At 42.5% G+C, this 24,620-nt stretch overlaps 1 protein-coding gene across 2 annotated transcripts in view; it reads left to right on the forward strand.

The window, feature by feature from the left end:
- CLTCL1 (clathrin heavy chain like 1) overlaps nt 1–24,620 on the forward strand; it is a 95,273-nt gene that overhangs the window by 56,624 nt on the left and 14,029 nt on the right. For both annotated transcript variants that reach the window (XM_059139890.1, XM_059139891.1), the window contains exons 18-24: nt 2,030–2,152; nt 4,798–4,943; nt 17,486–17,669; nt 18,836–19,028; nt 19,645–19,802; nt 21,607–21,771; nt 23,619–23,726. In XM_059139890.1, coding sequence (XP_058995873.1) covers nt 2,030–2,152; nt 4,798–4,943; nt 17,486–17,669; nt 18,836–19,028; nt 19,645–19,802; nt 21,607–21,771; nt 23,619–23,726 — 1,077 coding nt within the window. The remainder of the gene's footprint in view (nt 1–2,029; nt 2,153–4,797; nt 4,944–17,485; nt 17,670–18,835; nt 19,029–19,644; nt 19,803–21,606; nt 21,772–23,618; nt 23,727–24,620) is intronic.

The following is a 24,620-nucleotide window of genomic DNA, read 5'->3' on the forward strand; positions in this document are numbered from 1 at the left end:
GTGGTTACATTATCACCAACTTGGTTTCCTCTTGATTCAGACTCTTTGTTTCCTATCTGCTTATGCCCTGTTGGTATATATTGTACCTGTAAATCTGGCTGGCCCAAGTCTGACCTTTCAGCCTTCTGCCTCCAGTCTTCAGTGTTACTTTGGGTCCTGAGAGCAAAATTGAACTTGGCCTTACTCAGGAGGTTTTCTGTGAACCACAACCCTGCCTCACCAGCCTGACTGCCTCCCCTCTTGCCTCTCTACCCTGGATACTTATGTCCTGTGTGTGCTTGCACTTTTTCCTCTTTTTTTTTTTTTTTTAAGATTATTTATTTATTTATTTGACAGACAGAGATCACAAGTAGGCAGAGAGGCAGGCAAAGAGAGACGGGGGGAAGCAGGCTCCCCGCTGAGCAGAGAGCCAGATGTGGGGCTGGATCCCAGGACCCCGGGATTATGACCTGAGCTGAAGGCAGAGACTTTAACCCACTGAGCCCCCCAGGTGACCCACACTTCCTGCTTTTCTGAGGGCAGCTTCTTTTTTTTTTTTTTTTTAAAGATTTTATTTATTTGTTAGAGCAAGAGAGAGAGTGCGCAAATGCACAAGCAGGCAAGAGTGGCAAGCAGAGGCAGAGAGAGAAGCAGGCTCCCTGCCGAGCAAGGATCCCAATGCAGGACTCGATCCCAGGACCCTGGGATCATGACTTGAGCTGAAGGCAGCAGCTTAACCGACTGAGCCACCCAGGTGTCTCCTGAGGGCAGCTTCTTAACACGTGCCCTATGCCAGCTGTTGCCGACCACTGTTGCTGAAGGCCCCTTCTTGGGACATCCACCCTCGGTCTGCTTACTGCTGCCCTGGCTTGGATCTACATGTTTTATTACTTACGTATCAAATAGTTTGAAACTTAATCTTGTGACTTAAAACTTCAGAAATCTCATGTGGGTTCACCTGATGTTTGACTATAGGCAATTGGTCTGTTTGCCCTGGGTGCCTCAGAATGTTTGACAATATGGTAAAAACTCAGCAGCCAGGGAAGAATCTCTTAGGGTATCAAACATACAGAGCCAAAGCTCAAGAGCCGGGCACCAGTTTCTCATCCTACTTTAGCTTTGTACACTGACCATGCATGTGACAGGCCGGGTCTACATAACACCTTGCCTTGCAGTCTCTAGGGAACCAGTTTTTGTGAAGTTGGGACTTAAGTTAGTTTCATACCATAAGCCACCTTTTGGCTGAACTTGCTACTTTTTTATCAAAACTCAGTTCAGTGACCGATTAGGGATCTTTGCACCCATCTGTCCTACCGGGTGATGTATGATTGACATTCCCTTTTTTTTTTTTTTTAAAGATTTTATTTATTTGACAGAGAGAGATCACAGTACGAGAGAGGAAGGGAAGAGATCACAGAGAGAGGAAGGGAAGCAGGCCCCCTGCTGAGCAGAGAGCCCGATGTGGGACTCGATCCCAGGACCCTGAGATCATGACCTAAGCCGAAGGCAGCGGCTTAACCCACTGAGCCACTCAGGTGCCCCTTGACATTCCCTTTTAATGAAGCAGTATTGAGACGAGGAAAAAAAAAAAAGTGCTTGTTACAATCGGCTGTGTCAGAAGGAGAAGCTGCAGTGAGATTTCGGGGCAGGCCAGACCAAGCCTGCTCCTGGCCTCATGCCATGAACACATGAGCAGCCGTTGGACACATACGCAGCATTTAGTCTTGTGCCCAGCATAGCACAGATCTCGAACATTTTCTTTGTTTCAGAGCATTCTGGGTAGTGCCACTTTAGAAGGTAACAGTTAGGTTCATGTGGAGAGGAGCTACCACACAGCCATACCCATTCTGAGTTGTTATAAACTACGAAACTTGTGTTTTGAGGTAATCTGTCACCTGAGAAGTACATTGTCACCCCTTTGGGATGCTGCTCCTCCCATGTCAAAGTACTGTTTCTCATTTGGGCTCTGGCTGAACTAAATAAGTTCAGGGGTCCCCCAAATAGTTTTCACTGATTGGCTCTGTTATACACACTAGTGTACTCATTTCAGGTTTGCAACGAGAATTCTTTGTTCAAAAGTGAGGCCCGCTACCTGGTGCGCAGGAAGGATCCAGAGCTCTGGGTTCACGTCCTTGAGGAGACCAACCCATCCAGGAGACAGCTGATCGACCAGGTGAGGAATGGAAATGGGAGTATGTGTATGCATGCCTGCTTTTTGCCCACTCACCATCTTGTGCCAGAGTGACTAGTTGAATTGTTATGTTTAACATAACATCTTCAGACATGTGACCAGACTATCTTGTGAATTTCTCTGGAGTTGTTTATTGGTTAAAGGCACAGAGTTGGCCCTGATCTCCTAAGCTGGGATGTGCTACCCCAGTAAAAGGAATATCTGATGACCTGCTTGCTTGCTGGATCCTTAGTGTTTTTTTTTTTTTCAGCTCAGCCCCCAATGACACAAGGTAAGTAGATCTTAAGGTTTTGTCAGCTGAACCTGCCTTTGTTGAGGAACCCCTTGCACCCTTGTGACTATCCAGTGCCTACTTAGAGCTGGGGCACAGTGCCAAGGCCAGGATTCCTCTTATGTGCTGCCTGACGGATGGTTGTTGACCTCAGCCACTCACTGGGCTTTCTGTACTCTTAGGCAGCAGATGATACTTTACCATTCCCACTGTCTCCTAGGCTTCTGGGGACACTGTTCAGGGATGGGCTGAGATCCAGGTGGGAGCAAGATCCTGGCCCAACAAGTGGCCTTCAGGCCTGAGCAGATCAGCTAAAGTGCCCTCCTCCAACTGCTTTGTGTGCAAAGCCCACTAGGTGGGCTTGTTGGGTTTTCACCTCTATCTCTTCTGATACCAGTCCGACGTTCCCACTCCGCTTTACCTGCCCACTGGCGTCTTCTGCCCCTGTAGAGATCCAGACGTGTATAATTCTGATCTCAGGCTGATTTCATGGGTGATTGGAGTTCTTTGGTAGGTAATCAGCTGACTTTAGGGTACAGGTTGAAATGGTGTCTCCTCCTACTTCCCCGCCATCTTGTCTCCCCCTATCTCTTCTGAATTTCACCTTCTTGTTTGCTGTCCACTGTTCCTCATGTCTGTGCCATTATCTTATTCTTAATAAACTTTACTTTGGAATACTTTTAGATGGCTAGAAGCCTGAGTTATTTTGGACCTCATTATATCAGCTTTGGAGTTACCCATCTCTAAGATTTGTCCAAAGATTGATCTGGACTTGACAAAGACATTGAGCAACAAAGGCCTTGGGCCAGAGTAGATTTAGATTCCGCTAGAGATCTCTCTCCAAATTTGCAGACAACTGGTACTTCTCCAGGTGTGGTCCAGTTGCCTGGCACATCTTACAGGTCTCGTTGCATTGGCACTGGGATGAGCAGCTCTAATGCTGCACTGGGCTGAAGCCAGCAGGTGCCTCTTAGTCTTCCTGTGTCTGTGTGAAGCTCCTGATCCTGTCATTATGTCTGCTAGGACTGAATATTCATAGCCGCCTCCTGAGGGGCATTCACCTCCCGTGCCCCTCTAATTAGAGGGACTGCATGATGGCAGCAGGCGGCTTTTAGGTCTACAGGAGAAGCTCATCATGGAAAGTTTACTTAGAGGAAGCAGCTTCCTGAGGTAACCTTAGATTAGGCATCCTGTTGACTCAAATAGATTGTGGAAATTTATTTTTGCCCTTAAAATAACCAGTGTGTATTTAAAGTGCTCTAAGGTTTTCCAAGAATGGACAGATGTCATGATGGCAGGAAATAAACCTCCTACTTTGGATGGATTCTGTGTGCTGTCACAGTTCTCCTTTCCCTTAAGTACACCCTTTTTGTTACTATCTTCTGTGATAGCCCCTTTCCTCACATACCTTTGTATAACCTTTAGGGTTGTTATAAACGCCTCAGAAGAACTTTTGTATCCCATGGTGCCATTGAGTATACAGTGGTCACTTGTGAGGTGGACTGCGCTGATTTTGATTCCAGGTCCTTTGCAGCCCCTCCTGTTCATAGGATGAAAGTTCATGGCCAGAGCTCTATATTATCTATGTTATACCTCCTCTGAGCAATCTGTTCTTTCTCATTAATGCATTGCCATTGCCCATCCCTGATGAAACCTGGCAAAACTGATAGATCCTAAAGTCACCAAAGGTCCCTGGAAGAAAGTGCAAAGAGAACAATGCTGGCCTTCCAGCCTGATGTTATCTGGGAAGCGTACTCTTTGGAAAAATGTCTTTTTCCCCACTTGTGAGTTCTTTTGTAGTTGAGACACCTATAACTGAATGAGGGGTGGTGTGGCCAGTTTTTTGTCAGACCCCTTGCCATGGGTCTGAGGCTGTGGAACTCAGGGTGTACTCAGTTGCATCCCTGGAAGTGGGTTGGGCCAGAGTAGCTGTGATGCTCTAGGCTAGCAAGAGCTTCCCTGGAGTGGTGTCTTCATAAGAGAAATGGGGCCATATTTGTTATGAACAGTGACCTAAAAAAAAAAAAAAAGATAAAAGCAAACATGTATTTCAGCCGCCTGTTTAAGTGCACTGTGTTACTGGCTTTGGAGTAAATTTGTAGTATGGTTACTGGGGCAGAGATGAGTCTGCAGCCCTTTTGATGTGAGAGAGAAACTAATTGTCAAATAGAGCAGGCTGAAGTCTCTGAAATTGACTTCTTTAGACAACCTTCCCTTTTTGCCTTGAGAAATCTTCTGTTTTCTCTGTGTCTATTTCAGACTGCCATGGGGTAATCCTTCCTTTCTGTTTAGCGTCAAAGATAGTCTTGAATTGACTTTATCTAACCAAATTCTTTCAAATGATACTTCAAACCAGGTGGTACAGACAGCATTGTCAGAAACACAGGATCCTGAAGAGGTCTCAGTCACGGTCAAGGCCTTCATGACAGCTGATCTGCCTAATGAACTGATTGAACTGTTGGAGAAGATTGTTCTGGATAACTCCGTCTTCAGTGAGCACAGGTGAGAGTATGCTGAGGGTAGCTGCTCAATCAGTCAGGTTCAAGCCACCCGCCTCATGCTCACTTTCTGTCACAGTTTTGTCTTACCTCACCTGCCCAGCCTCACTGGTTGCTCCCCAGTGTCTTCTCACTGCGTTCTGTATCTTTAGTCCTACCTATCTCTTCTAGCCCAACCTAAATTCTACTTTTTCCAGGAATTTGTCCTTCTTGCTTCTCTGGCCTGCACTGTTCTTCTTTAACCACAGTGTTCAGAGGGAGCTAATATTCTTTAGTACCTACTGTGTCCCAAGCATGTTAAACTCTTGAAATCATGGTGAACAAAGCTTGGAAACAGATGCCAAGAAAACTAAATCTGGGCATATATCAGGCATGACTTGCTAGAGATGTAATGTAGAACCATGATGAGTAGGAGCTTGGATAGGAAGAACATTCTAGGCAGAAACAATAGCATGAGCAGACTCTCCGGAAATAATAATAGAGCATGCTTCAGTGTGGTTGCACCCAGCATTTATTTCCACTTTAAAATTCATTATCAGAAAAAAAAATTCATTATCAGAGATTCTGCATCAAACAGACCAGTGTATTTGCATCCTGCTATAAAGACTTAATTATAAGGTATATTTTGTAGGTTGAACTATTTTATAGGGTTTTTTTTTTTCAAAATTAACTGTTTCATAAGCCTTTTTGATCTTCAACTTTGTATTGTTTATTTTGAAATCCAGAAGGGTTTTCAAGGTCTGTGGCATTGTGTTAAAGAGTACTTGTGAGGATATGTTTGGACTTTGTTTATTTGTTGTTTTTTAAGTGCTGCATGATTCATTACTTATGAACAACACCCAGTGCTCATTACAACACGTGCCCTCCTTAATACCCATCACCAGGCTACTCTATCCCCCCACTCCCTTCTGAAGCCCTCAGATTGTTTCCCAGAGTCCATAGTCTCTCATAGTTCGTCTGCCATTCTGATTCCCCCACCCCTCAGTTTTCCCTCCCTTCCCCTATGGTCCTCCCTGCTATTCCTTCTGTTCCACATATGAGTGAAACCATATGATAATTGTCTTTCTCTGCTTGACTTATTTCACTCTGCATAATCTCCTCCAGTCCCTCCAGCTTTTGTTGATACAAAAGTTGGGTGTTCACCCTTTCTGATGGCTGAGTAATATTCCATTGTATATATGAACCATATCTTCTTTATTCATTCATTTTTTGAAGGGCATCTTGGCTCATTTCATAGTTTGGCTATTGTGGACTGTGCTGCTATGAATGTTGGGATGGATGTTCCCCTTCCTTTCACTACATCTGTACCTTTGGGGTAAATACCCAGTTGTGCAATTGCTCGGTCATAAGGTAGCTCTATTTTTAACTTTTTGAGGACCCTCCATACTGTTTTCCAAAGTGGTTGTACCAACTTGCATTCCTACCACCTCTGTAAGAGGGTTCCCCTTTCTCCACATTCTCAACATTTGTTGTTTCCAGCCTTGTTAATTTTTGCCATTCTCGCTGGTGTAAGGAGGTATCTCAATGTCGTTTTGATTTGAACTGATGGCTAATGATGTTGAACATTTTTTCATGTGTCTGTTAGCCATTTGTATGTCTTCTTTGAAGAAGTATCTGTTCTTGTATTCTGCCCATTTTTTTGGCTTGATTATTTGTTTTTTGAGTGTTGAGTTTGAGAAGTTCTTTATAGATCTTGGATACCAGCCCTTTATCTGTCATGTCATTTGCAAATATCTTCTCCCATTCCATGGGTTGCCTCTTCATTTTGCTGACTGTTTCCTTTGCTGTGCAGAAGATTTTTATCTTGATGAAGTCCCAAAAGTTCATTTTTGCTTTTGTTTCCTTTACCTTTGGAGACATGTCCTGAAAGAAGTTGCTGTGGCTGATGTCAAAGGGTTATTGCCTATGTTCTCCTCTAGAATTTTAATAGATTCTTGTCCCACATTGCAGTCTTTCATCCATTTAGAGTTTATCTTTATGTATGGTGTAAGAGAATGGTCAAATGTCATTATTCTGTATATTGCTGTCCAACTTTCCCAGCACCATTTATTGAAGAGACTGTCTTTTCTCCATTGGATATTTTTTCCTTATTTGTCGAAGATTAGTTGACCGTAGAGTTGAGGGCCCATTTCTGGAGACACTATTCTGTTCCATTGATCTATGTGTTTGTTTTTGTGCCAATACTGTGCTGTCTTGGTAATCACAGCTTTGTAATATAGCATGAAATGAGGCAACATAATGCCCCAGCTTTGTTCTTCTCTTTCAACATTTCCTTGCCAATTCAGGGTCTTTTCTGGCTCCATACAAATTTTAGGACTGTTTGTTCCAAATCTTTGAAAAATGCCAATGGGATTTTTTTAAATTAACATATAATGTATTATTTGTTTCAGGGGTACAGGTCTGTGAATCATCAATCTTACACACTTCACAACACTCACTATAGCACATACGCTCCCCAATGTCCATCACCCAGCTACCCCATCCCTCCCACCCTGCTCTCCTCCAGCAACCCTCAGTTTATTTCCTGCAGTTAAGAGTCTCTTATGGTTTGTCTCCCTCCCTGGTCCCACCATGTTTCTTTTTTCCCTCCCTTTCCCCCACAGCCCCCTGCCCTGCCTCTCAAATTATTCATATCAGAGAAATCATATGATAATTGTCTTTCTCTGATTGACTTACTCGCTTAGCGTAATACTCTCTAGTTCCATCCATGTCACTGCAAATGGCAAGATTTCGGGGGTTTTGATGGCTGCATAGTATTCCACCAATGGGATTTTGATAGGGTTGGCATGGAAAGTATAGATTGTTCTAGGCAACATAGACATTTAAACAATGTTTATTCTTCCAGTATGTGAGCATGGAATGTTTTTCCATCTTTTTGTGTCTTCTTCAGTTTCTTTCATAAGTGTTCTGTAGTTCCTAGAGTACAGATCTTTACCTCTTTGGTTAGGTTTATTCCTAGCTATCTTACGGTTTTTGGTGCTATTGTAAATGGAATCGATTCCCTAATTTCTCTTTCTCCAGTGACAATTTTAGTGTATAGAAAAGCAACTGATTTCTTTTTTTTTTTAAGATTTTATTTATTTATTTGACAGAGAGAGATCACAAGTAGGCAGAGAGACAGTCAGAGAGAGAGAAAGGGAAGCAGGCTCCCTGCTGAGCAGAGAGCCCAACTTGGGGCTCGATCCCAGGACCCTGAGACCATGAACTGAGCTGAAGGCAGAGGTTTAACCCACTGAACCACCCAGCCACCCCGAAAAGCAACTGATTTCTGTGCGTTGATTTTATATCTTGCCACATTACCAAATTACTGTATGAGTTCTAGTAATTTGGAGGTGGAATCTTCTGGGTTTTCCACATAAAGTATCATGTCATCTGCAAAGAGAGAAAGTCTGACTACTTCTTTGCCAATTTGAATGCCTTTTATTTCTTTTTGGTGTCTGATTCCTGATGTTAGGACTTCTAGTACTATGTTGAACGATAGTGGCGAGGGTAGGCATCCCTGTTGTGTTCCTGATCTTATGGGAAAAGCTCTCAGCTTTTCCCCATTGAGAATGATACTCACTGTGGGCTTTTCATAGATGGTTTTAACGAAATCGAGGAATGTGCCCTCTGTCCCTGCATTCTGAAGAGTTTTAATGAGGATGCTGTATTTTGTCCAACACTTTTTCTGCATCAATTAAGAGATCATATGGTTCTTGTCTTTTATAAATGTGTTGTTCTATCACATTGATTTGTGAATGTTGAACCACTCTTGCATCCCAGGGTTAAATCCAACCTGGTCATGATGGATAAGACTTTTAATGTACTGTGGGATCCTATTAGCTAGGATCTTGTTGAGAATCTTGGCATCCATATTCATCAGGGCTATTGGTCTGTAATTCTCCTTTTTGATTTGTCTTTGCCTGGTTTTGGGATCAAGGTAATGCTGGCCTCATAGAATGAGTTTTGAAGTTTTCTTTCTGTTTCGATTTTTTGAAACAGCTTCAGAAGAATAGGCATTATTTCTTTAAATGTTTGGTAGAATTCTCCTGCGAAGCCATCTGGCCCTGGACTCTTGTTTTTTGGGAGGTTTGGAGTACTGCTTCAATTTTGTTACTGGTTATTGTTTGTTTTTAAACTGAGAAATGCTAAATGATAAATTATGGAATGTGAAGTTGTATTTTAATGGAATCCTATGCCCTTACTGATTACAGGATTCTAGAGGTAAGGTACCTGAGGTGGCTAGGGTATACTGTCTTGTCAGGCCACCCTCCTTTGCTAGATCTTAGCCTGTTGGTACTTCCCACAGAAAAACACTTAAAGGTGGTTCTGACTCTGTGTGCTGACTCCTTGGACACTTTTTTTCTCTCACATGCAATGGGACCTTCAAGTTCTTGCCCTTCTTTCTGTGACTTGAATGCTTCACCAGACATAGTTTTCCATGCAGGTGAAAGTAGCCTGAATTAGCAGTGTGGCAGACTAGATACTATATACTTACACAGATCCTGTATAAGTAGAAAATCTGAAGATGTAGGATGAAATACACAAATGATCCTTTAAAATGAGTCCATGAGCCAGTGACTTCTGCCAAACTCTGTTAAACGTGAGTTGTGTGTCCCTATAGGACACAGAGGACAGGAGATAAGACGCAAGGGCCTACAAAAGGTATGAAGTGTGCAGTGAAGCCCCTCCTCAGTGCCAGGATCAACCACCAATATCAGCCAGCCCTCTGCTGAGAGACTAAATAAAACAAAATAAAATAAAAAAGAGCTCTTTGAAACCATGGTACTAGACTGTGAGGACAAAACTGGCCCCGAGAAGCTGGCCTTCTAACAGGTTTTAGAACAAATTTTGTGAACTGGCATGGGATTAAAAATCCTCAAGTGAGGAATTTAATTTTAAAACGATTGCCATCAGGTAGTGCCTTCAGATCTCTGCCAAAGACAAACACAAATCCTTTTAAGAGGAGCCTACCCTCTAGCAAGGCTTCAGAGAATTCTGATATAACATTCCAAGAAATAATGAGCTTATAGTAAAATATGGACAAAATGCATAAGGCAACAAGGCTGCATTAGTAAGAGCCAGCAGTAAAACAGAGTAGACTCAGATCTGCTAGAGGGACTGTGGCTATTGGAATTATCAGGCATGGAATGTAAAATTACATGTAATGTGTTTACATACCCCCAAAAAGATCAAGCAGATTATTTTTTAGAGGTTTTAGTTATTTGAGAGAGAGAAAGAGACCCAAGAAAGCACAAACAGGAGTAGAAAGGGAGGGACAAGCAGACTCCCCGTTGAGTGGGGGGCCAGACATGGGGGTTGATCCCAAGACCCTGAGATCATGACCTGAGCCAAAGTCAGATACTTAACCAACTGAGTCATCCAGGAGCCCCTCAAGCAGATTTTTAAAAATACCAAATACCTGATAAATAAAAAATGAAGTTCTATAATTGGATTTGAAGTAAACTCCAAATGGGGTTAGGGGCATTAGAGAATAAGAATTGAAAGATGCATGTGAAGAAATTGCAAGAATGTAGCCAAGACAGGTGAAAACGGTGAAAGAGTTTAAGATCTCTACAGGTTGAAGGTAGACCTAATCAGAGCCTCAGAGAGAGCAGGGAATGGGACATTATTTGGAGGGGAAACGATGGAGATTTTAGCAGAACTGATGGTATTCTAGTTCTAAAATCTAGGAAACCCAGCAGATCCCAAGTAGGATGAATTTTTTAAAACCACCTTTACCCACATTATAGCAAAACTGTGGAACATTTAAAAAAATGTTTAAATACTCAGAAGATAGATTACCTATAATGAATATAAATTAGACTGACAGCAGACTTTTCAGCCTCAGTAGAAGCCAAAGGATATGGGATGATATGACTTCAGAGTATATTAATGAGAAGTTGGAAATAAAAGAATTTTTTTTAAAGATTTTATTTGTTTATTTGACAGACAGAGATTACAAGTAGACAGAGAGGCAGGCAGAGAGAGAGAGAGGGAAGCAGGCTCCCTGCTGAGCAGAGAGCCTGATGCGGGACTCGATTCCAGGACCCTGGGATCATGACCTGAGCCGAAGGCAGCAGCTTAACCCACTGAGCCACCCAGGCGCCCGGAAATAAAAGAATTTTTAAAAATTAGACAAATGTAAACCTAAAGGTGCTGGTATTATATTGATATTATATGTTAATATAGTTTGACATTTTATGTTTTTATATATATTTTCTATATTTAAAGCATGCAAAATAGACTTTGATATAAAAACTGAGGGATACCTAGTTGTCTCAGTCAGTTAAGCTTCTGCCTTCTGCTCAGGTCATGTTTCAAGGGTCTTGGAATTGGGTCCCGCATCGAGCTCCTTGCTCAGTGGGGAGCCTGCTTCTCCATCTACCTGCCACTCCCCCTGCTTGTGCATGCACACGCTCATACTCTCTCTGACAAATAAGTAAATACAACCTTAAAAAAAAAAAAAACTATTGAAGTAGAAATGGCCAGTAAGTAATCCCTACTTATCCTTGATTTCATGTCCTATGGTTTCAGGTGTCATGGTTAACTATGGTTTGTCTGAAAGTAGATAATGTGTCAGAAGCTCAGTTATAGCCTAACACTATGTCTCAATGCCTACATCATTCACCTCACTTTTTATTATATAGGCATTTTAGCATCTCACATCATCACAGGAAGGGTGAGTATGGTACAATAAGATATTTTAAGAACAAGAAACCACATTCACATAAATTTTATTTACAATATATTGTTGTAATTGTTCTGTGTTGTCATTAGTTATTGTTAATCTCTTACTGTGCTTGATTAATAAAATAAAGTTTATCATAACTGTGTATGTACAAGAAAAATATATAGGACTTGGAACTATCTGTGGTTTCAAACCCCGACTTGGGGTCTTGAAATGTATTACCTGATGATGAAATATTCAGCTCACTAGAAAGATAATTCTTAACCTGTATATACCTGTAATACAGTGTCAAAATATGTAAGGCAACAGTTGACAAAACTACAAGAAAACACAGGTAAATTCTCCATCTTGGGAGATCTTAACATACCTCTCCAGGTAATTGATAGAACAATTAGCTTAAAAATGACAATATTGAATAATTTTTAAAATGAGCATATTAAAAAGTATTCATAAAGATAGTAATAAATATATTTTTAAAAGTAAATAAAAACATAACATGTTGACAGTTAATGTGAATTTTATAAGCTTACTGAAATGAATTTACATATATTGAACAAGTAGATGTGGTTCTTAAAGAAGAAAAACAAATCAGAAGACAAATAAATGAAAAGGTAAACTGCTATAGTCCTATCCACTCAACCATGATAAATGCTTGATGTAAATTCATGAATGATCACATCATATTGAAAGACATTGGGGTACCTGGATGGCTCAGTCAGTTAAGCATCTGCTTGCAGCTCAGGTCATGATCCCAGGTCCTGGGGTTGAGCCCATTTTGAGCTCCCTATTCAGCACAGAGCCTACTTCTCCATCTGCTGCTCCCCCTGCTCATGTGTTCTCTCTCTCTCATAAATAAATAAAATCTTCAAAAAAAAAAAGAAAGAAAGAAAAAGAAAGACATCAGTTTTACCCACTTCACTCAAATATACTGCAGTACCAGTAAAATTCTGTTTTGTTTACATATGAAATTTGACAGGAAGATTTTAAGTTTTAAATCAAAAAGATAAAAGCCAAGATTAGTCAGTGCTAACACAAATAATAAATCACTCAAGAGGTAAGAATAGGTTTTAGGATGGCAAGGTACTTACTCTGACTAGAATTATCATAAAATTAAATCAAGTCATTATGGTTTGGGCAAGGAATAGAGAAATGGACCACTATAGTAGAGGAAAAAAACCCTAAAATATACCCACACAAATGTAAAATATTTATTTATGACAGAGTGGCTATGCAGATGGAAATAATAGACTTGAGTAAAATGATGTTGGGACAAATGATTATATGGGTAAAAATTAAAATTGGATCTCTATGACACACAATGTGAAGATTTAAATATAAAGTCAAAACTATCATGTTTTTAGAGTTTATGTTTAAAAGAAAAATATAGGGGCACCTGGGTGGCTCAGTGGGTTAAGCCTCTGCCTTCAGCTCAGGTCATGATCTCAGGGTCCTGGGATCAAGCCCTGCTTCCCCCTCTCTCTCTGCCTGCTGCTCTGCCTACTTGTAATCTCTCTGTCAAATAAATAAATAAAAATCTTTTTAAAAAAATAAAATAAAATATATTTGTGGTCTAATAAATACATAAGCCAGTTGCAAAAATATATAACCATTTGAAAAACTAGTAAATAGGACTATGTTAAACTTAAGAACTTTATCATAATAAGATGAGAAAAGGTGAGGAAAAGATGAGAAGCTACAAACAGATGTTTGCAACATAGATAACCAACAAAAAGCTAGCATGGAGAACATATAATGAAAGAAGAACTCAAATAACCTGATAGGAAACTCAGCAAAGCACTTTAGCAGTCCTTCAGCAAGAGGAGAGACAGCTGCAAGTCTAAGGCAAGCGTGCAGCCTCATCCACCATCAAGGAAACACAGTCTGGCCATTGTGTACCATCCCTTTCCTCCTGCAGAGTCAAGGCCATCTAGCTCTCCTAATCAGCCTTGATGAGTGTAGAGCAGCTGGGCCTCTTACGTGCCCTGTTGGGAGTGTGTGTTCCTTTTGGGAAGCAGTGCCTGTTAGAAAGTGTTTCCACTCTTTTTTTTTTTTTTTTTTTCAGCGTAACAGTATTCATTGTTTTTGCACCACACCCAGTGCTCCATGCAATCCGTGCCCTCTCTAATACCCACCACTTGGTTCCCCCAACCTCCCACCCCCCCGCCCCTTCAAAACCCTCAGACTGCTTTTCAGAGTCCATAGTCTCTCATGGTTCACCTCCTCTTCCAATTTCCCCCAACTCCCTTCTCCTAACTCCCCATGTCCACCATGCTATTTGTTATGCTCCACAAATAAGTGAAACCATATGATAATTAACTCTCTCTGCTTGACTTATTTCACTCAGCATAATCTCCTCCAGTCCCGTCCATGTTGCTACAAAAGTTGGGTATTCATCCTTTCTGATGGAGGCATAATACTCCATAGTGTATATGGACCACATCTTCCTTATCCATTCGTCCATTGAAGGGCATCTTGGTTCTTTCCACAGTTTGGCAATCGTGGCCATTGCTGCTATAAACATTGGGGTACAGATGTCCCTTCTTTTCACTACATCTGTGTCTTTGGGGTAAATAACCAGTAGTGCAATTGCAGGGTCATTGGGAAGTTCTGTTTCTGAATCTTGAAGAAACTCGTCTCACGTGTATCAGGAGACACGTGCAAGAATGCACAAAGCGGCACTATTTCCAATAGTAAAGATCTGAGAGCAATGTAGATACCCATCTGTAAAAGGGCTGTGGTACAGTCATCCAGCAGAGTACCATGTCACGGTGGGAAGGAATGCTACACAACAACATGGGTGAATCTTAGACCTAATTTTTTAATACTTGTTTCCCCTTCTTTTTAATTTTACAGTTAAATTGGTCTTTTGTGGGGGACGTACAAAACTAGGAATTTCAACACATACCTAGATTCATGTACATAACCACCACAGTCTGCGTATAGAACAGTTCCCTAACTATGAAACTCCCTCGTGTGAGCTACCCTTTACAGTTACATTCCCTGTACCCCTGACAGTCACCCATCTCTGATTCATCACCATCAATCCAGTTGTGCCTTTTCAATAATGTCATGTAAGGGGAATCACATAGTATGCAGTCTTTTGAGGCTTGGCCTCTTTCACACAGTGTAATTCCTTTGAGATCCATCTAAGCTGGGTGCATCAATAATTCTCTTCTATTGCTGTATAGTGTTCTGTGTTGTGAATGTACAACGGTTTGTTTATCCACTTGCTCATTGAAGGACAGTTGGATTGCTTTCAGTTTGGGGTTCTGTGAATACAGCTGCTGTAAGTGTTTGTGTCCATATTTTTGTTTGAACACACCTAGCAGTTGCTGAGCCATATGGTATATGTATGTTTAACTGTATAAGAAGCTGCCAACCTGTTGTTTTCTGAAATGACTGTACCATTTTGCATTCCCACCAACAATGTGTGAGAATTCCAGTTTCTCTACATCTTCACCAGCACTTGGTATTATTGGTATTTTTTATTTTAGCCGTTCTAATAAGCATATAGTGTCCCATCATTGTAGTTTTAATTTGTACTTCCCTAATGGCTAGATGTTAAACAACTTTTCCTGTGCTCACTTGCCCTTCGTATATCCTCTTGGGTGAAGAGTCTCTCAAATCTTTTGCCCTTTTTTTAAATTGGCTTATTTGGTTTTTCACTGTTGAGTTTTGAGAGTTCTTTATACATTCTGGATATAAGTCTTTGTGGCTTTTTTTTTTTTTAAGATGTTATTTATGTATTTGAGAGAGAGAGAGAGAGAGCATGAGAAGGGGGAGGGTCAGAGGGAATAGCAGACTCCCTGTGGAGTAGAGAGCCCAATGCGGGACTCCAGGATCATGACCTGAGCTGAAGGCAGTTGCTTCACCAACTGAGCCACCTAGGTACCCCACAAGTCTTTTGTTTTATATGGGATTTGCAAATATTTTTTTTCCCAGTGTGGAGTTTGTCTTTTTATTCTCCTAGTGGTATCATTTGCTTATCAAAAGTTTTCATTTGGGTCAACTCCAAGTCAAACATCTCTCTTGTGGATTGTGTTTTGGTGATAAGAACTCTGTGCCTAATCCCAGGTCAAAGATTCTCACTGAATTCCTTCTAAGAGTCTTGCAGTTTTACATTTTACATTTAGATATGTGGTCCAGTGTCCAACAACATGTGAAGTTTAGGTTCATTTTTTGGCATGTGGTTGTATAGTCATTCCAGTGTTATTTGTTGGATCCATTCTGCATTGGATTCCTTTTGCATCTTTGCCAGAATCACTTGGCCAGGTAGTGTGATTCCTCCAACTCTATTCTTGTTCAAGATTTAGAATCAGCTTTGTCTATCAACCGGGAAACCTTCTGGAATTTTGATTGGAATTGCTTGATATCTGTAGACCAGTTTGGGGACAGTTGGTATCTACTGTGTTGAGTATACAATATGTCTCTCCATTTATTTAGATCTTTAATTTTTCTCACGAGCTTTTTATATTTTTCATCATATAGATCATGCACATGTCTTACTAGGTTTATACCTAAATATTTCATGTTTTGGGAGCTATTGTAAATAGGTAGAAGGGGTTTTTTTTTGTTTGTTTTAAGTGTACATTGCTAGTATACAGAACTATCACAATGGTTAACCTTGTATCTTGATATCTTGCTAAGTTTACTTATTTATCCTAGGATTTTTTTTCAAAGATTCCTTGGAACTTTCTGTCAGTCATTTTGCCTGCAAATAGTAACAGTTTTCTTTTTTCCTTTCTAATCTAGATGCTTTTTATTTATTTTTCTTGCCTAACTGCCTTGACTAGAGCCTCCAGTAGAATGTTGAATAAAAGTGGGGAAAGAAGACATTATCTTGTTCCTGATCCTGAGGGGAAGCATTCAGTCTCTCACCATTGAGACCTGTGGATATTTTGTAGATAGCCTTCATCAGATTGAAGAAGTTGCTTTCTATTTCTAGTTTGCTCAGAGTCTTTAACATTAATGGGTGTTGGATTTTGTCAGATGCTTTTTCTGAATCAACAGTATGATCATGTTGTTTTCTTTTTTAAATTCTTAATATGGTACATTAAATCGATTCCCCCCCCCCCCGATCTTTAAATGAGACAAAAGAAAACAAATTTTGTAAGATGTATCTGGTATGATTAAAGGAAAGTTCAGAAACATGCAAAACTATCTATATTGCTTAGATATAGTTTTTTAAAGATTATTTATTTATTTATTCGACAGACAGAGATCACAAGTAGGCAGAGAGGCAGGCAGAGAAAGATGGGGAAACAGGCTCCCTGCTCAGCAGAGAGCCCAATGTGGGGCTCGATCTTAGGACCCTGAGATCATGACCTGAGCCAAAGGCAGGGGCTTAACCCACTGAGCCACCCAGGTACCCCTAGATATAGTTTTTTCAAAGACTATTTTTTGACAGAGAGCAGAAGAAGGGGGAGCAGGAGAGGGAGAAGCAGACTCCCCACTGAGCAAGGAGCCCAGTATTGGGCTCGATCCCAGGATCCAAAAACAGATGCTCAACTGACTGAGTCACCCAGGCACCCCTAGTTACACAATTTATATGGTCGAGCTATAAAGAACCACAAAGAGCTAATAGAAGTACAGTTCAGGAAAATAGATACCTGTGAATTGGGAGTGAAGGCAGCTCCTGGAGAAGCTGTAGCAGCCCTCCAGGGATTGGTGGTTTGCTGATTTCTCCTACTTGTTGCTTTCTCAAGACTTTGGACCATATATACTTCATAAATACTCTGTTGTATCTATTCATCAGTCATATGTGTGTGTGTTTTAAATATCTTTAAATCGGGGACCTTGGGCTGGTCAACCTGCTGAAGAGTGTTATGTATAGCTTTCATTCCTGTGACACTGTGCTGACCATCACCTCTCCTAAGGAATCTCCAGAATCTGCTGATCCTGACTGCCATCAAGGCGGACCGCACACGGGTCATGGAATACATCAGCCGCCTGGACAACTATGATGCCCCAGACATTGCAAATATCGCCATCAGCAGTGCACTGTATGAGGAGGCCTTTGCCATCTTCCGCAAGTTTGATGTGAACGCCTCAGCAATCCAGGTGAGCTTCTGAGTGCTTTCATGGTAGACCTAGGGACCTCTGCCACACTGTGTCCTCATCATCACCAAGGGTGTCACACCCTCTGGTTGTTCAGTGTGTCTCTCTGATCCTTGTGCTCTTTTCTATTCATCAGTAACCCATCTTTCTAGGCTGTTGCCTCCTACTCTGCTGGTGCTCCTGCTGTGTGGCAGTCACCCTCACTTGCTGGTTATTCCTCTAGACTTGGGTGCCTGAATCAAGGTCATGTGACTGAGGTGTCTGATTCTCAGAGACCCTCACACATGTCGACTATTTCAGCCCTTCACCGTCTGCTGCCTCAATTCCCCAGAGCAGTCCCAGCAGCCCTCCTGCCTACCTTCAGCCCCACCAAGAGCCCTTCCCTTAGCCCTCCTCCCTTTCCTACCAGCCTGTTGACTTTTTCTGGTTTTATTTCCAAAAATTATAAACCATGGGACATAACACAATAAAAAAAATTATAAATGAAAGTAAGAAATTTTAGGGTTAAGTATAAAAAAATGTTTCCCAATTTTTACATAATGTGTTTATATTACTTTATAATGAAAACCATAAATATAATAAACAGTTAAGATGAAATAAAATAAACCATGGGACAGATCACTTTAACTGCTGTCTTTCTAGATTCTTTATGTCCTTGCCTCTTTCTCTTACCATTTTTATCATTTTTCTGTACCTGCCTGTGAAATCCCACATCTCCTCTTTTTGCTTCATACCTAGTCTAGGGCCTTGCTCTGAGATCAAACTGTATTAGGGGCAGCTGCTGCACCTGAGCCCTTCAGACTCCTTGAAGCCTGCTTTCTGTCTGCTGAGCTATCTTATTCCCCACAGTAGCTCCTTTTTACACCCTCTATGCCAGGCAACTCCCATGTCATTCTCCTGGCCCAAAAAGCTAAGCTTGACTGTCTCTCATTTCCTTATGCCCTGTGTTGGGAGTGTCTCTTCTTCACTTGGCATCTTCCACCTGTGTGGCATAGATCTCATCCTTTTCCTCCATTCATCATCTGAGAAATTCTTAATGTCCAGTTGCTTTGGACTGAATTGAAATGGTCATGCAACTTTAGGCAAAATGTAGAACCGAACAAAAATCTGTCTGCTCCTTGGAGCTGACTTGGTGTTGTGGAGAATGAGAGCCCTCTTGTAACCCCTAGGTCCTGATCGAGCACATTGGAAACCTAGACCGAGCATACGAGTTTGCAGAGAGATGCAATGAGCCTGCTGTGTGGAGTCAGCTGGCCCGCGCCCAGCTCCAGAAAGACTTGGTGAAAGAAGCCATCGACTCCTACATTAGAGCTGATGACCCTTCCTCTTACCTCGAGGTCGTTCAGGCAGCCAGCAGGAGCAGTAAGCTAACCTCCTCTCCCCAGGGCTCTGCTTCTCACTGGTGTGAAGCCTGGCTGGAGAAGGGTGTGGCTTTCCAGGCATCTGCATGTGTTACTCATCCAGAGATACTGGGGACACGGCTAAGTGAAAGTTTTCCAAAAGAATCTATTACTCTTATTCTGTTAATGACACTAACTCTTCAGCTGACTGTTAACTAGACACTAGCTCTTTGGTTGACAAGATAGATTAAGCACAATGGATAACACTATCATGATAATTTTAAGGTCAGAAACTTAGACACAGAGCTTCTTCTGGCCTTTCCAGTTAACTGTGGTACTCCCTTTTCCTGGGGTTACAATAATCATCCTGTCTCCTGGTGAGGTCTTTACTTGGTGACATGGAACTTTCCATCCCTGGGATCAGCCTCCATGTGGTTCTGCCCTTTCCATCTCTCCCACCTAGGATATGGCTCTGCGTAGCAGCCAAACAAGTCCTTCTAGACTTTACCTGAAGTCCAAGCCCTCACTGAAGTAGAGTGGGAGATTAAACATCTTAACTAGGGACAAAATGGGAGGAGCTGCACCTCCTGTTTAAACTTAGCAGCTCTGGATTAACCTATTTTTGTTTTCTGTTTCAGACAATTGGGAGGATCTAGTTAAATTTCTACAGATGGCCAGGAAAAAGGGCCGTGAAACCTATATAGAGACTGAACTTATTTTCGCCCTGGCTAAAACCGGCCGTCTGTCTGAGCTAGAAGATTGTATTAATGGACCCAACAATGCTCACATCCAGCAGGTAGGCCATGCCCTGGGAACCACAGACTGCTCCAGGTAGGTTCAGGGATCACTCCCTAGAGTGGTGCAGATCTTTGACACTGAGAAGCAAGCCACACCGTGACTTAAGTCCTGTGTTAGTGTCACTGGTATGGAAATTAAGGCCCCTGGCTGTGTATACCAGAGTGAATCTTCTAGAAAAAAGGTGTCAGGACCATGTGCCAGTGTTCTGGCTGTTATCACTGAAGAGTAAAGTGAACTGAGTAACTGGCCATAGAATAGGTATGTTGGAAATCAATAGCTTTTCCATATATCAGGAATTACCAGATAACATAATGGGAAGAATATTTTTTAAAGTAGGAATAACACCAAAATGTTTAACCCCTAGAAAAATTGATGGAGATGAAAGATAATGGACTATATTCTAACCCCACCTGAAAGAATATACACATTTTACTGAAGTAAATAACACAAAAGTGGACTTTGGATTCTTTATTTCAAAGTAAGATCCAGTTAACTGTTGGAAATTGATTGGAGTTTTGAAAGGGCTTGAAAGCTCATCAGGAGAATTCTGTTATGAATTCAGAGGGAGATTTTAGACAAGGCTTCATTTTCTAACACCTCTATTAGTTTTCTGATTATAAAGGCAATTTTAAAAGTTATGGTCACTGATTAAAACAAGACTTGGTAAATACAGGCAAGTGAAAGGAAAGGGAATAGTACTGCCCAATCCTTATCTCTGAGTCCTTAACCACGTAGGAGTGATTTAGTACAGAGAACAAAATCACTGCTAGGCTTGCTGGGCTGCTGACATGGAGCAGGGGAGGCTAAGTGAGGCTAAGTGAGGCCACAGATGCAGCAAGGGGGCAGACTCAGTCCCAGTGCTTATGGAAGGACTCTTCTGGTTGTGTCTGTCTCCTCAGGTTTTGGGAAGCCAGGCACTCAGCTTGAGCTGCTGGAGATTTGAGGAGAGAAGACAGGAAATGAATGATGGACAAGGAACAAGTACCTGGGATGAGGGAGTAGGGTTGCTAGTGTTGCGAGTTCTTCTAGGGTCACCATCATGAAGTTCAAGAGAGCCCAGGTGGCACTTTGGGTTTCAGCTATCTGAATTTAGCTCTGCAGTCTTGGGTGTAGAGTTGGCAGAGAACATCTCTGGGTAGGACTGGGATTTGGCCGAGTGAGTACAGCCAAGTACAACCAAGAGAGTGAGTGTAGAGCCCCATGGCTTGCCAACACCAGCAAGCCAGGAGGAGAGTTAGCTGGGCACAGATGGGGATGGTGGGCAGGAGTTGGGGTGCCTGGAGGTCCGTGAGCTGGAAAGGAGGGGAGGCAGCAGGCAGAGAGTAGGTTCTTATGCCAGGTTTCCCAGGGTTGGCAGCTGACAGTGACTGGCTGTTGTCATGAGAGACACCAGGTCCTCAGAGCTAAAGCCCTCAGGAAATGAGGGAGATCTGTGGATGGCAGCAAGAACCAGGGCTGGCATGTGGTCTGCAGGCTGTCCTCTGGTAGGTAGTTGTGAGTGGGGAGGAAGGGACCGGCCTGGAAGCAGCAAGGAGCACACCTCTGAGGCCAGGCCCACTGGGGAGCAATCTGGGAGATGACAGACAGCAGACATAAGAACAGGCGATGGAGAGTGGGTCCAGGGCCTGAGGGGTACACTTCATCCTTCAGTAGTTCTGTGGTGGCCCAGGCTGCTTTGTGATCAGAAAGATACTCACCTTCTTTGAAAACAGAAACACCCCTTCCACTTACGAACTTTAGACCATCTCTGAGGAACCTTCCCATTTAAGAAGGTCTCAGCAAAGCTGTCCGGTTGTTCATAGGTTGGAGACCGCTGTTACGAGGAGGGAATGTATGAGGCCGCCAAGCTGCTGTACAGCAGTGTTTCTAACTTTGCCCGCCTGGCTTCCACCCTCGTACACCTTGGGGAGTATCAGGCAGCGGTGGACAGCAGCCGCAAGGCCAACAGCACACGGACATGGAAGGAGGTAAGCATAGAAAGTCTCCAGGTGACCACTGGTCTCTCAATCCTTTCCTCCTTGTCCTTCCTCCCTCCACACCCTTGTGTCACATGGGATGCATCTGGATGCCTGCCTTGTCTAGGCAGGGTTCTGAGTCTTCTGGGAACGCTCAGAGAACCTTATAAGCTAGCATTTGTGGTTGAAGCAAAGGCCCTGGAGAGTTCTGTGTTGGACCAGTCAGTTGCCAGAAGCTATCTTAATAGCATGGAATTAATCAGCATGAGAAGTACTGTCCTAATTTAAGATATTTTTAAAAACCACCTTATTAGTGGTATTATCAGTGTAATTTGACACTTTAGTCTTTTGTAGTAAATTGGAAGGGCACGTCTTTTTTTTTTTTTTTAAAGATTTTATTTATTTATTTGACAGAGATCACAAGTAGGCAGAGAGGCAGGCAGAGAGAGAGAGGAGGAAGCAGGCTCCCTGCTGAGCAGAGAACCCGAGGTGGGGCTCAATCCCAGGACCCTGAGATCATGACCTGAGCCGAAGGCAGAGGCTTTAACCCACTGAGCTACCCAGGTGCCCCTGGAAGGGCACGTCTTATAGCTCTCTGATAATAACGGAATTATCTGCAAGTAGAGAAAATATTGTAAAGAGAGGTGCAGAACATTTGGCTTCAGTGAATCTCTGAAGTACTGTTTGATAAAAGATTAAAACCAACATAAATGTATAAAATCAAGGGCAGGGTTAAATAGTGTACATATTGCAACTCCATCAAAATGAATAGGCAGGGTTTGGGAAGGGAGGTTTCAAGTATTCCATGAGAAAAATAAGTAGCATGTCCAGGGTAATTCTATCCTGGGTGTGAGTATGGGAGAGAGAGATTTCACAAGAAAAACAGCAGGTAACAATTGTGTCCTGAAGTAGTGACCAGTTATCTCTGGGTTGTGGGGTTATTTTTGTTTATTTGGGTTTTCTGCCTTGTCTATCAGGAAAACACATGCATGTATATATAGAAGATGGGGAGGTAGGGAAACTTCAAGAGAAGCCAGCTTTGCCTGTGGGTATGAGGTCCATCTTCAGCCATTAAAAGAAGAGCAACTTAGGGATGCCTGGGTGGCATCTGACTTTGGCTCAGGTCATGATCTCAGAGTCCTGGGATTGAGCCCCAAGTGGGGCTCCTGCTGAGCGGGGAATCTGTTTCTCCTCTGCCCCTTCCTCTGCTCGTGTGTTTTTCTCTTTCTCTGTGTGTGTGTGTGTGTGTGTCTCTCTCTCTCAATAAATAAATAAATAAATAAATAAAATCAAAGGGAGGGAGGGATGAAGGGAAGGAAGGGAAAAAAGAGCAACTCAGAGGCCCCTTATGAGTCTTTTTGAGCAGAAGCTCAGGAGGCTTCTTTTACTTCCTAGAATTTGTTATCATTAAGTGTACATACCACAGAGTGCCTAAAACAAATGCTCAGTTTAAAAAGTATTTATTAAAGTAAGCTCCTCCCACATAAACAGCACTCAGATGATCCATGCTCCCTTTACCATTATTCTTGAACTTCGTTAAACCATTTTCAAACCCTGAACCTGCAATTCCAGCATTGCTTTTGTGTCACCTAAAGAAATCATCATGCCTCGGGGCTTAGAAGTAATGCATGATCCCTTTTCTCTCCACGGTCTCAAATACCCCCATGGCCTGCACATTAAAAATGTCATTATTTTTTCTCCCAGTCTCACACAGCTCACCTTCCAATTATTTACTTGTTCAGAATCTAACTTTAAAAACCCTGTTTGCTGGTATTTCTGCATTTACAGTTGCATCCCTGGCTTGTGGCACTGTGCCCTGTCTGGGGGACACTCACACTGTCTGGCCTTCCCTCCCATAGGTGTGCTTTGCCTGCGTGGATGGGCAGGAGTTCCGCCTTGCACAGCTGTGTGGTCTTCACATTGTCATTCACGCAGATGAGCTGGAGGAGCTGATACGATTTTACCAGGTAACTAGTCTTTGGCCAGAGATGATCTCTGCTGGCAGTGGAGATGACAAGTGACCCCTAAGCACTCCACATAAAGGGACCCTTATCCCCTCAGTATGCGTCACTTCCACAGGTAGGCATATGAAGCACTATCTCTATGGGAAAGTCTTTCCATGTACTAGACAACCCATCCACAAATCAGATTGGTTGTTAGATATCCTGGACCTCACTGCTGGCTGGCATTTGTGTTTTTAAGAGTACTCCCCCCTCTTCTTGTGTCCTTGGGCCTTCAGAAGCCTAGCCAGTGGCTTACATGTGTGAATAACCCTTAGGTAACTTTTTGGGAACACTGGACCAGTCATAGCCAAGACACAGCCCATACCCCAGAGTGTGTGGCCCACAGAGGGTGTGATTATCAGGTACCATAGAGACAGAGGATATGCACTAGTCTGGGGTAGGGAACCCCAGGGGGCCTTTGAAGAGTGGGAGCTGTCTGTGTTGGTGTCATAGTTCCTCTCTGCTGTCAAGTGTTTGGAGTCAGACGCGCTACCATTGCGCCACGAGGTCACTTGCTGTCAAGTGTTTGATAGACATCAGTGTGTTCAGGGCCTGGACTTCTGTCTGTGGGAGTCCTGGAACTGCGTGTGTGAAAGTGTGGGATCTGCAAGGCAGACTGCAAATCGGATTTTGCTCAGCAGTGTTACTCTTCCCATAGAATTCAATCCCCAGCCCCCCGTCACTGAGAGGAAGTAAGGGCTATGGGGGGACTTAGTGAGTCGCAGGGTTCAAGGGCCTGTGAACTTCTGAAAGTGAGGGCCACTGGAGTCTAAAATGTCAAGCTAGGCTGGATGACTTCTCAGTGATATATGCTTTCCTATTCCACAGAAGTTCAAGAAATAAAACTGTAAAGTAAAC

The sequence above is a fragment of the Mustela lutreola genome, chromosome 11 (assembly GCF_030435805.1).
Source record: "Mustela lutreola isolate mMusLut2 chromosome 11, mMusLut2.pri, whole genome shotgun sequence".
Taxonomy (NCBI): domain Eukaryota; kingdom Metazoa; phylum Chordata; class Mammalia; order Carnivora; family Mustelidae; genus Mustela; species Mustela lutreola.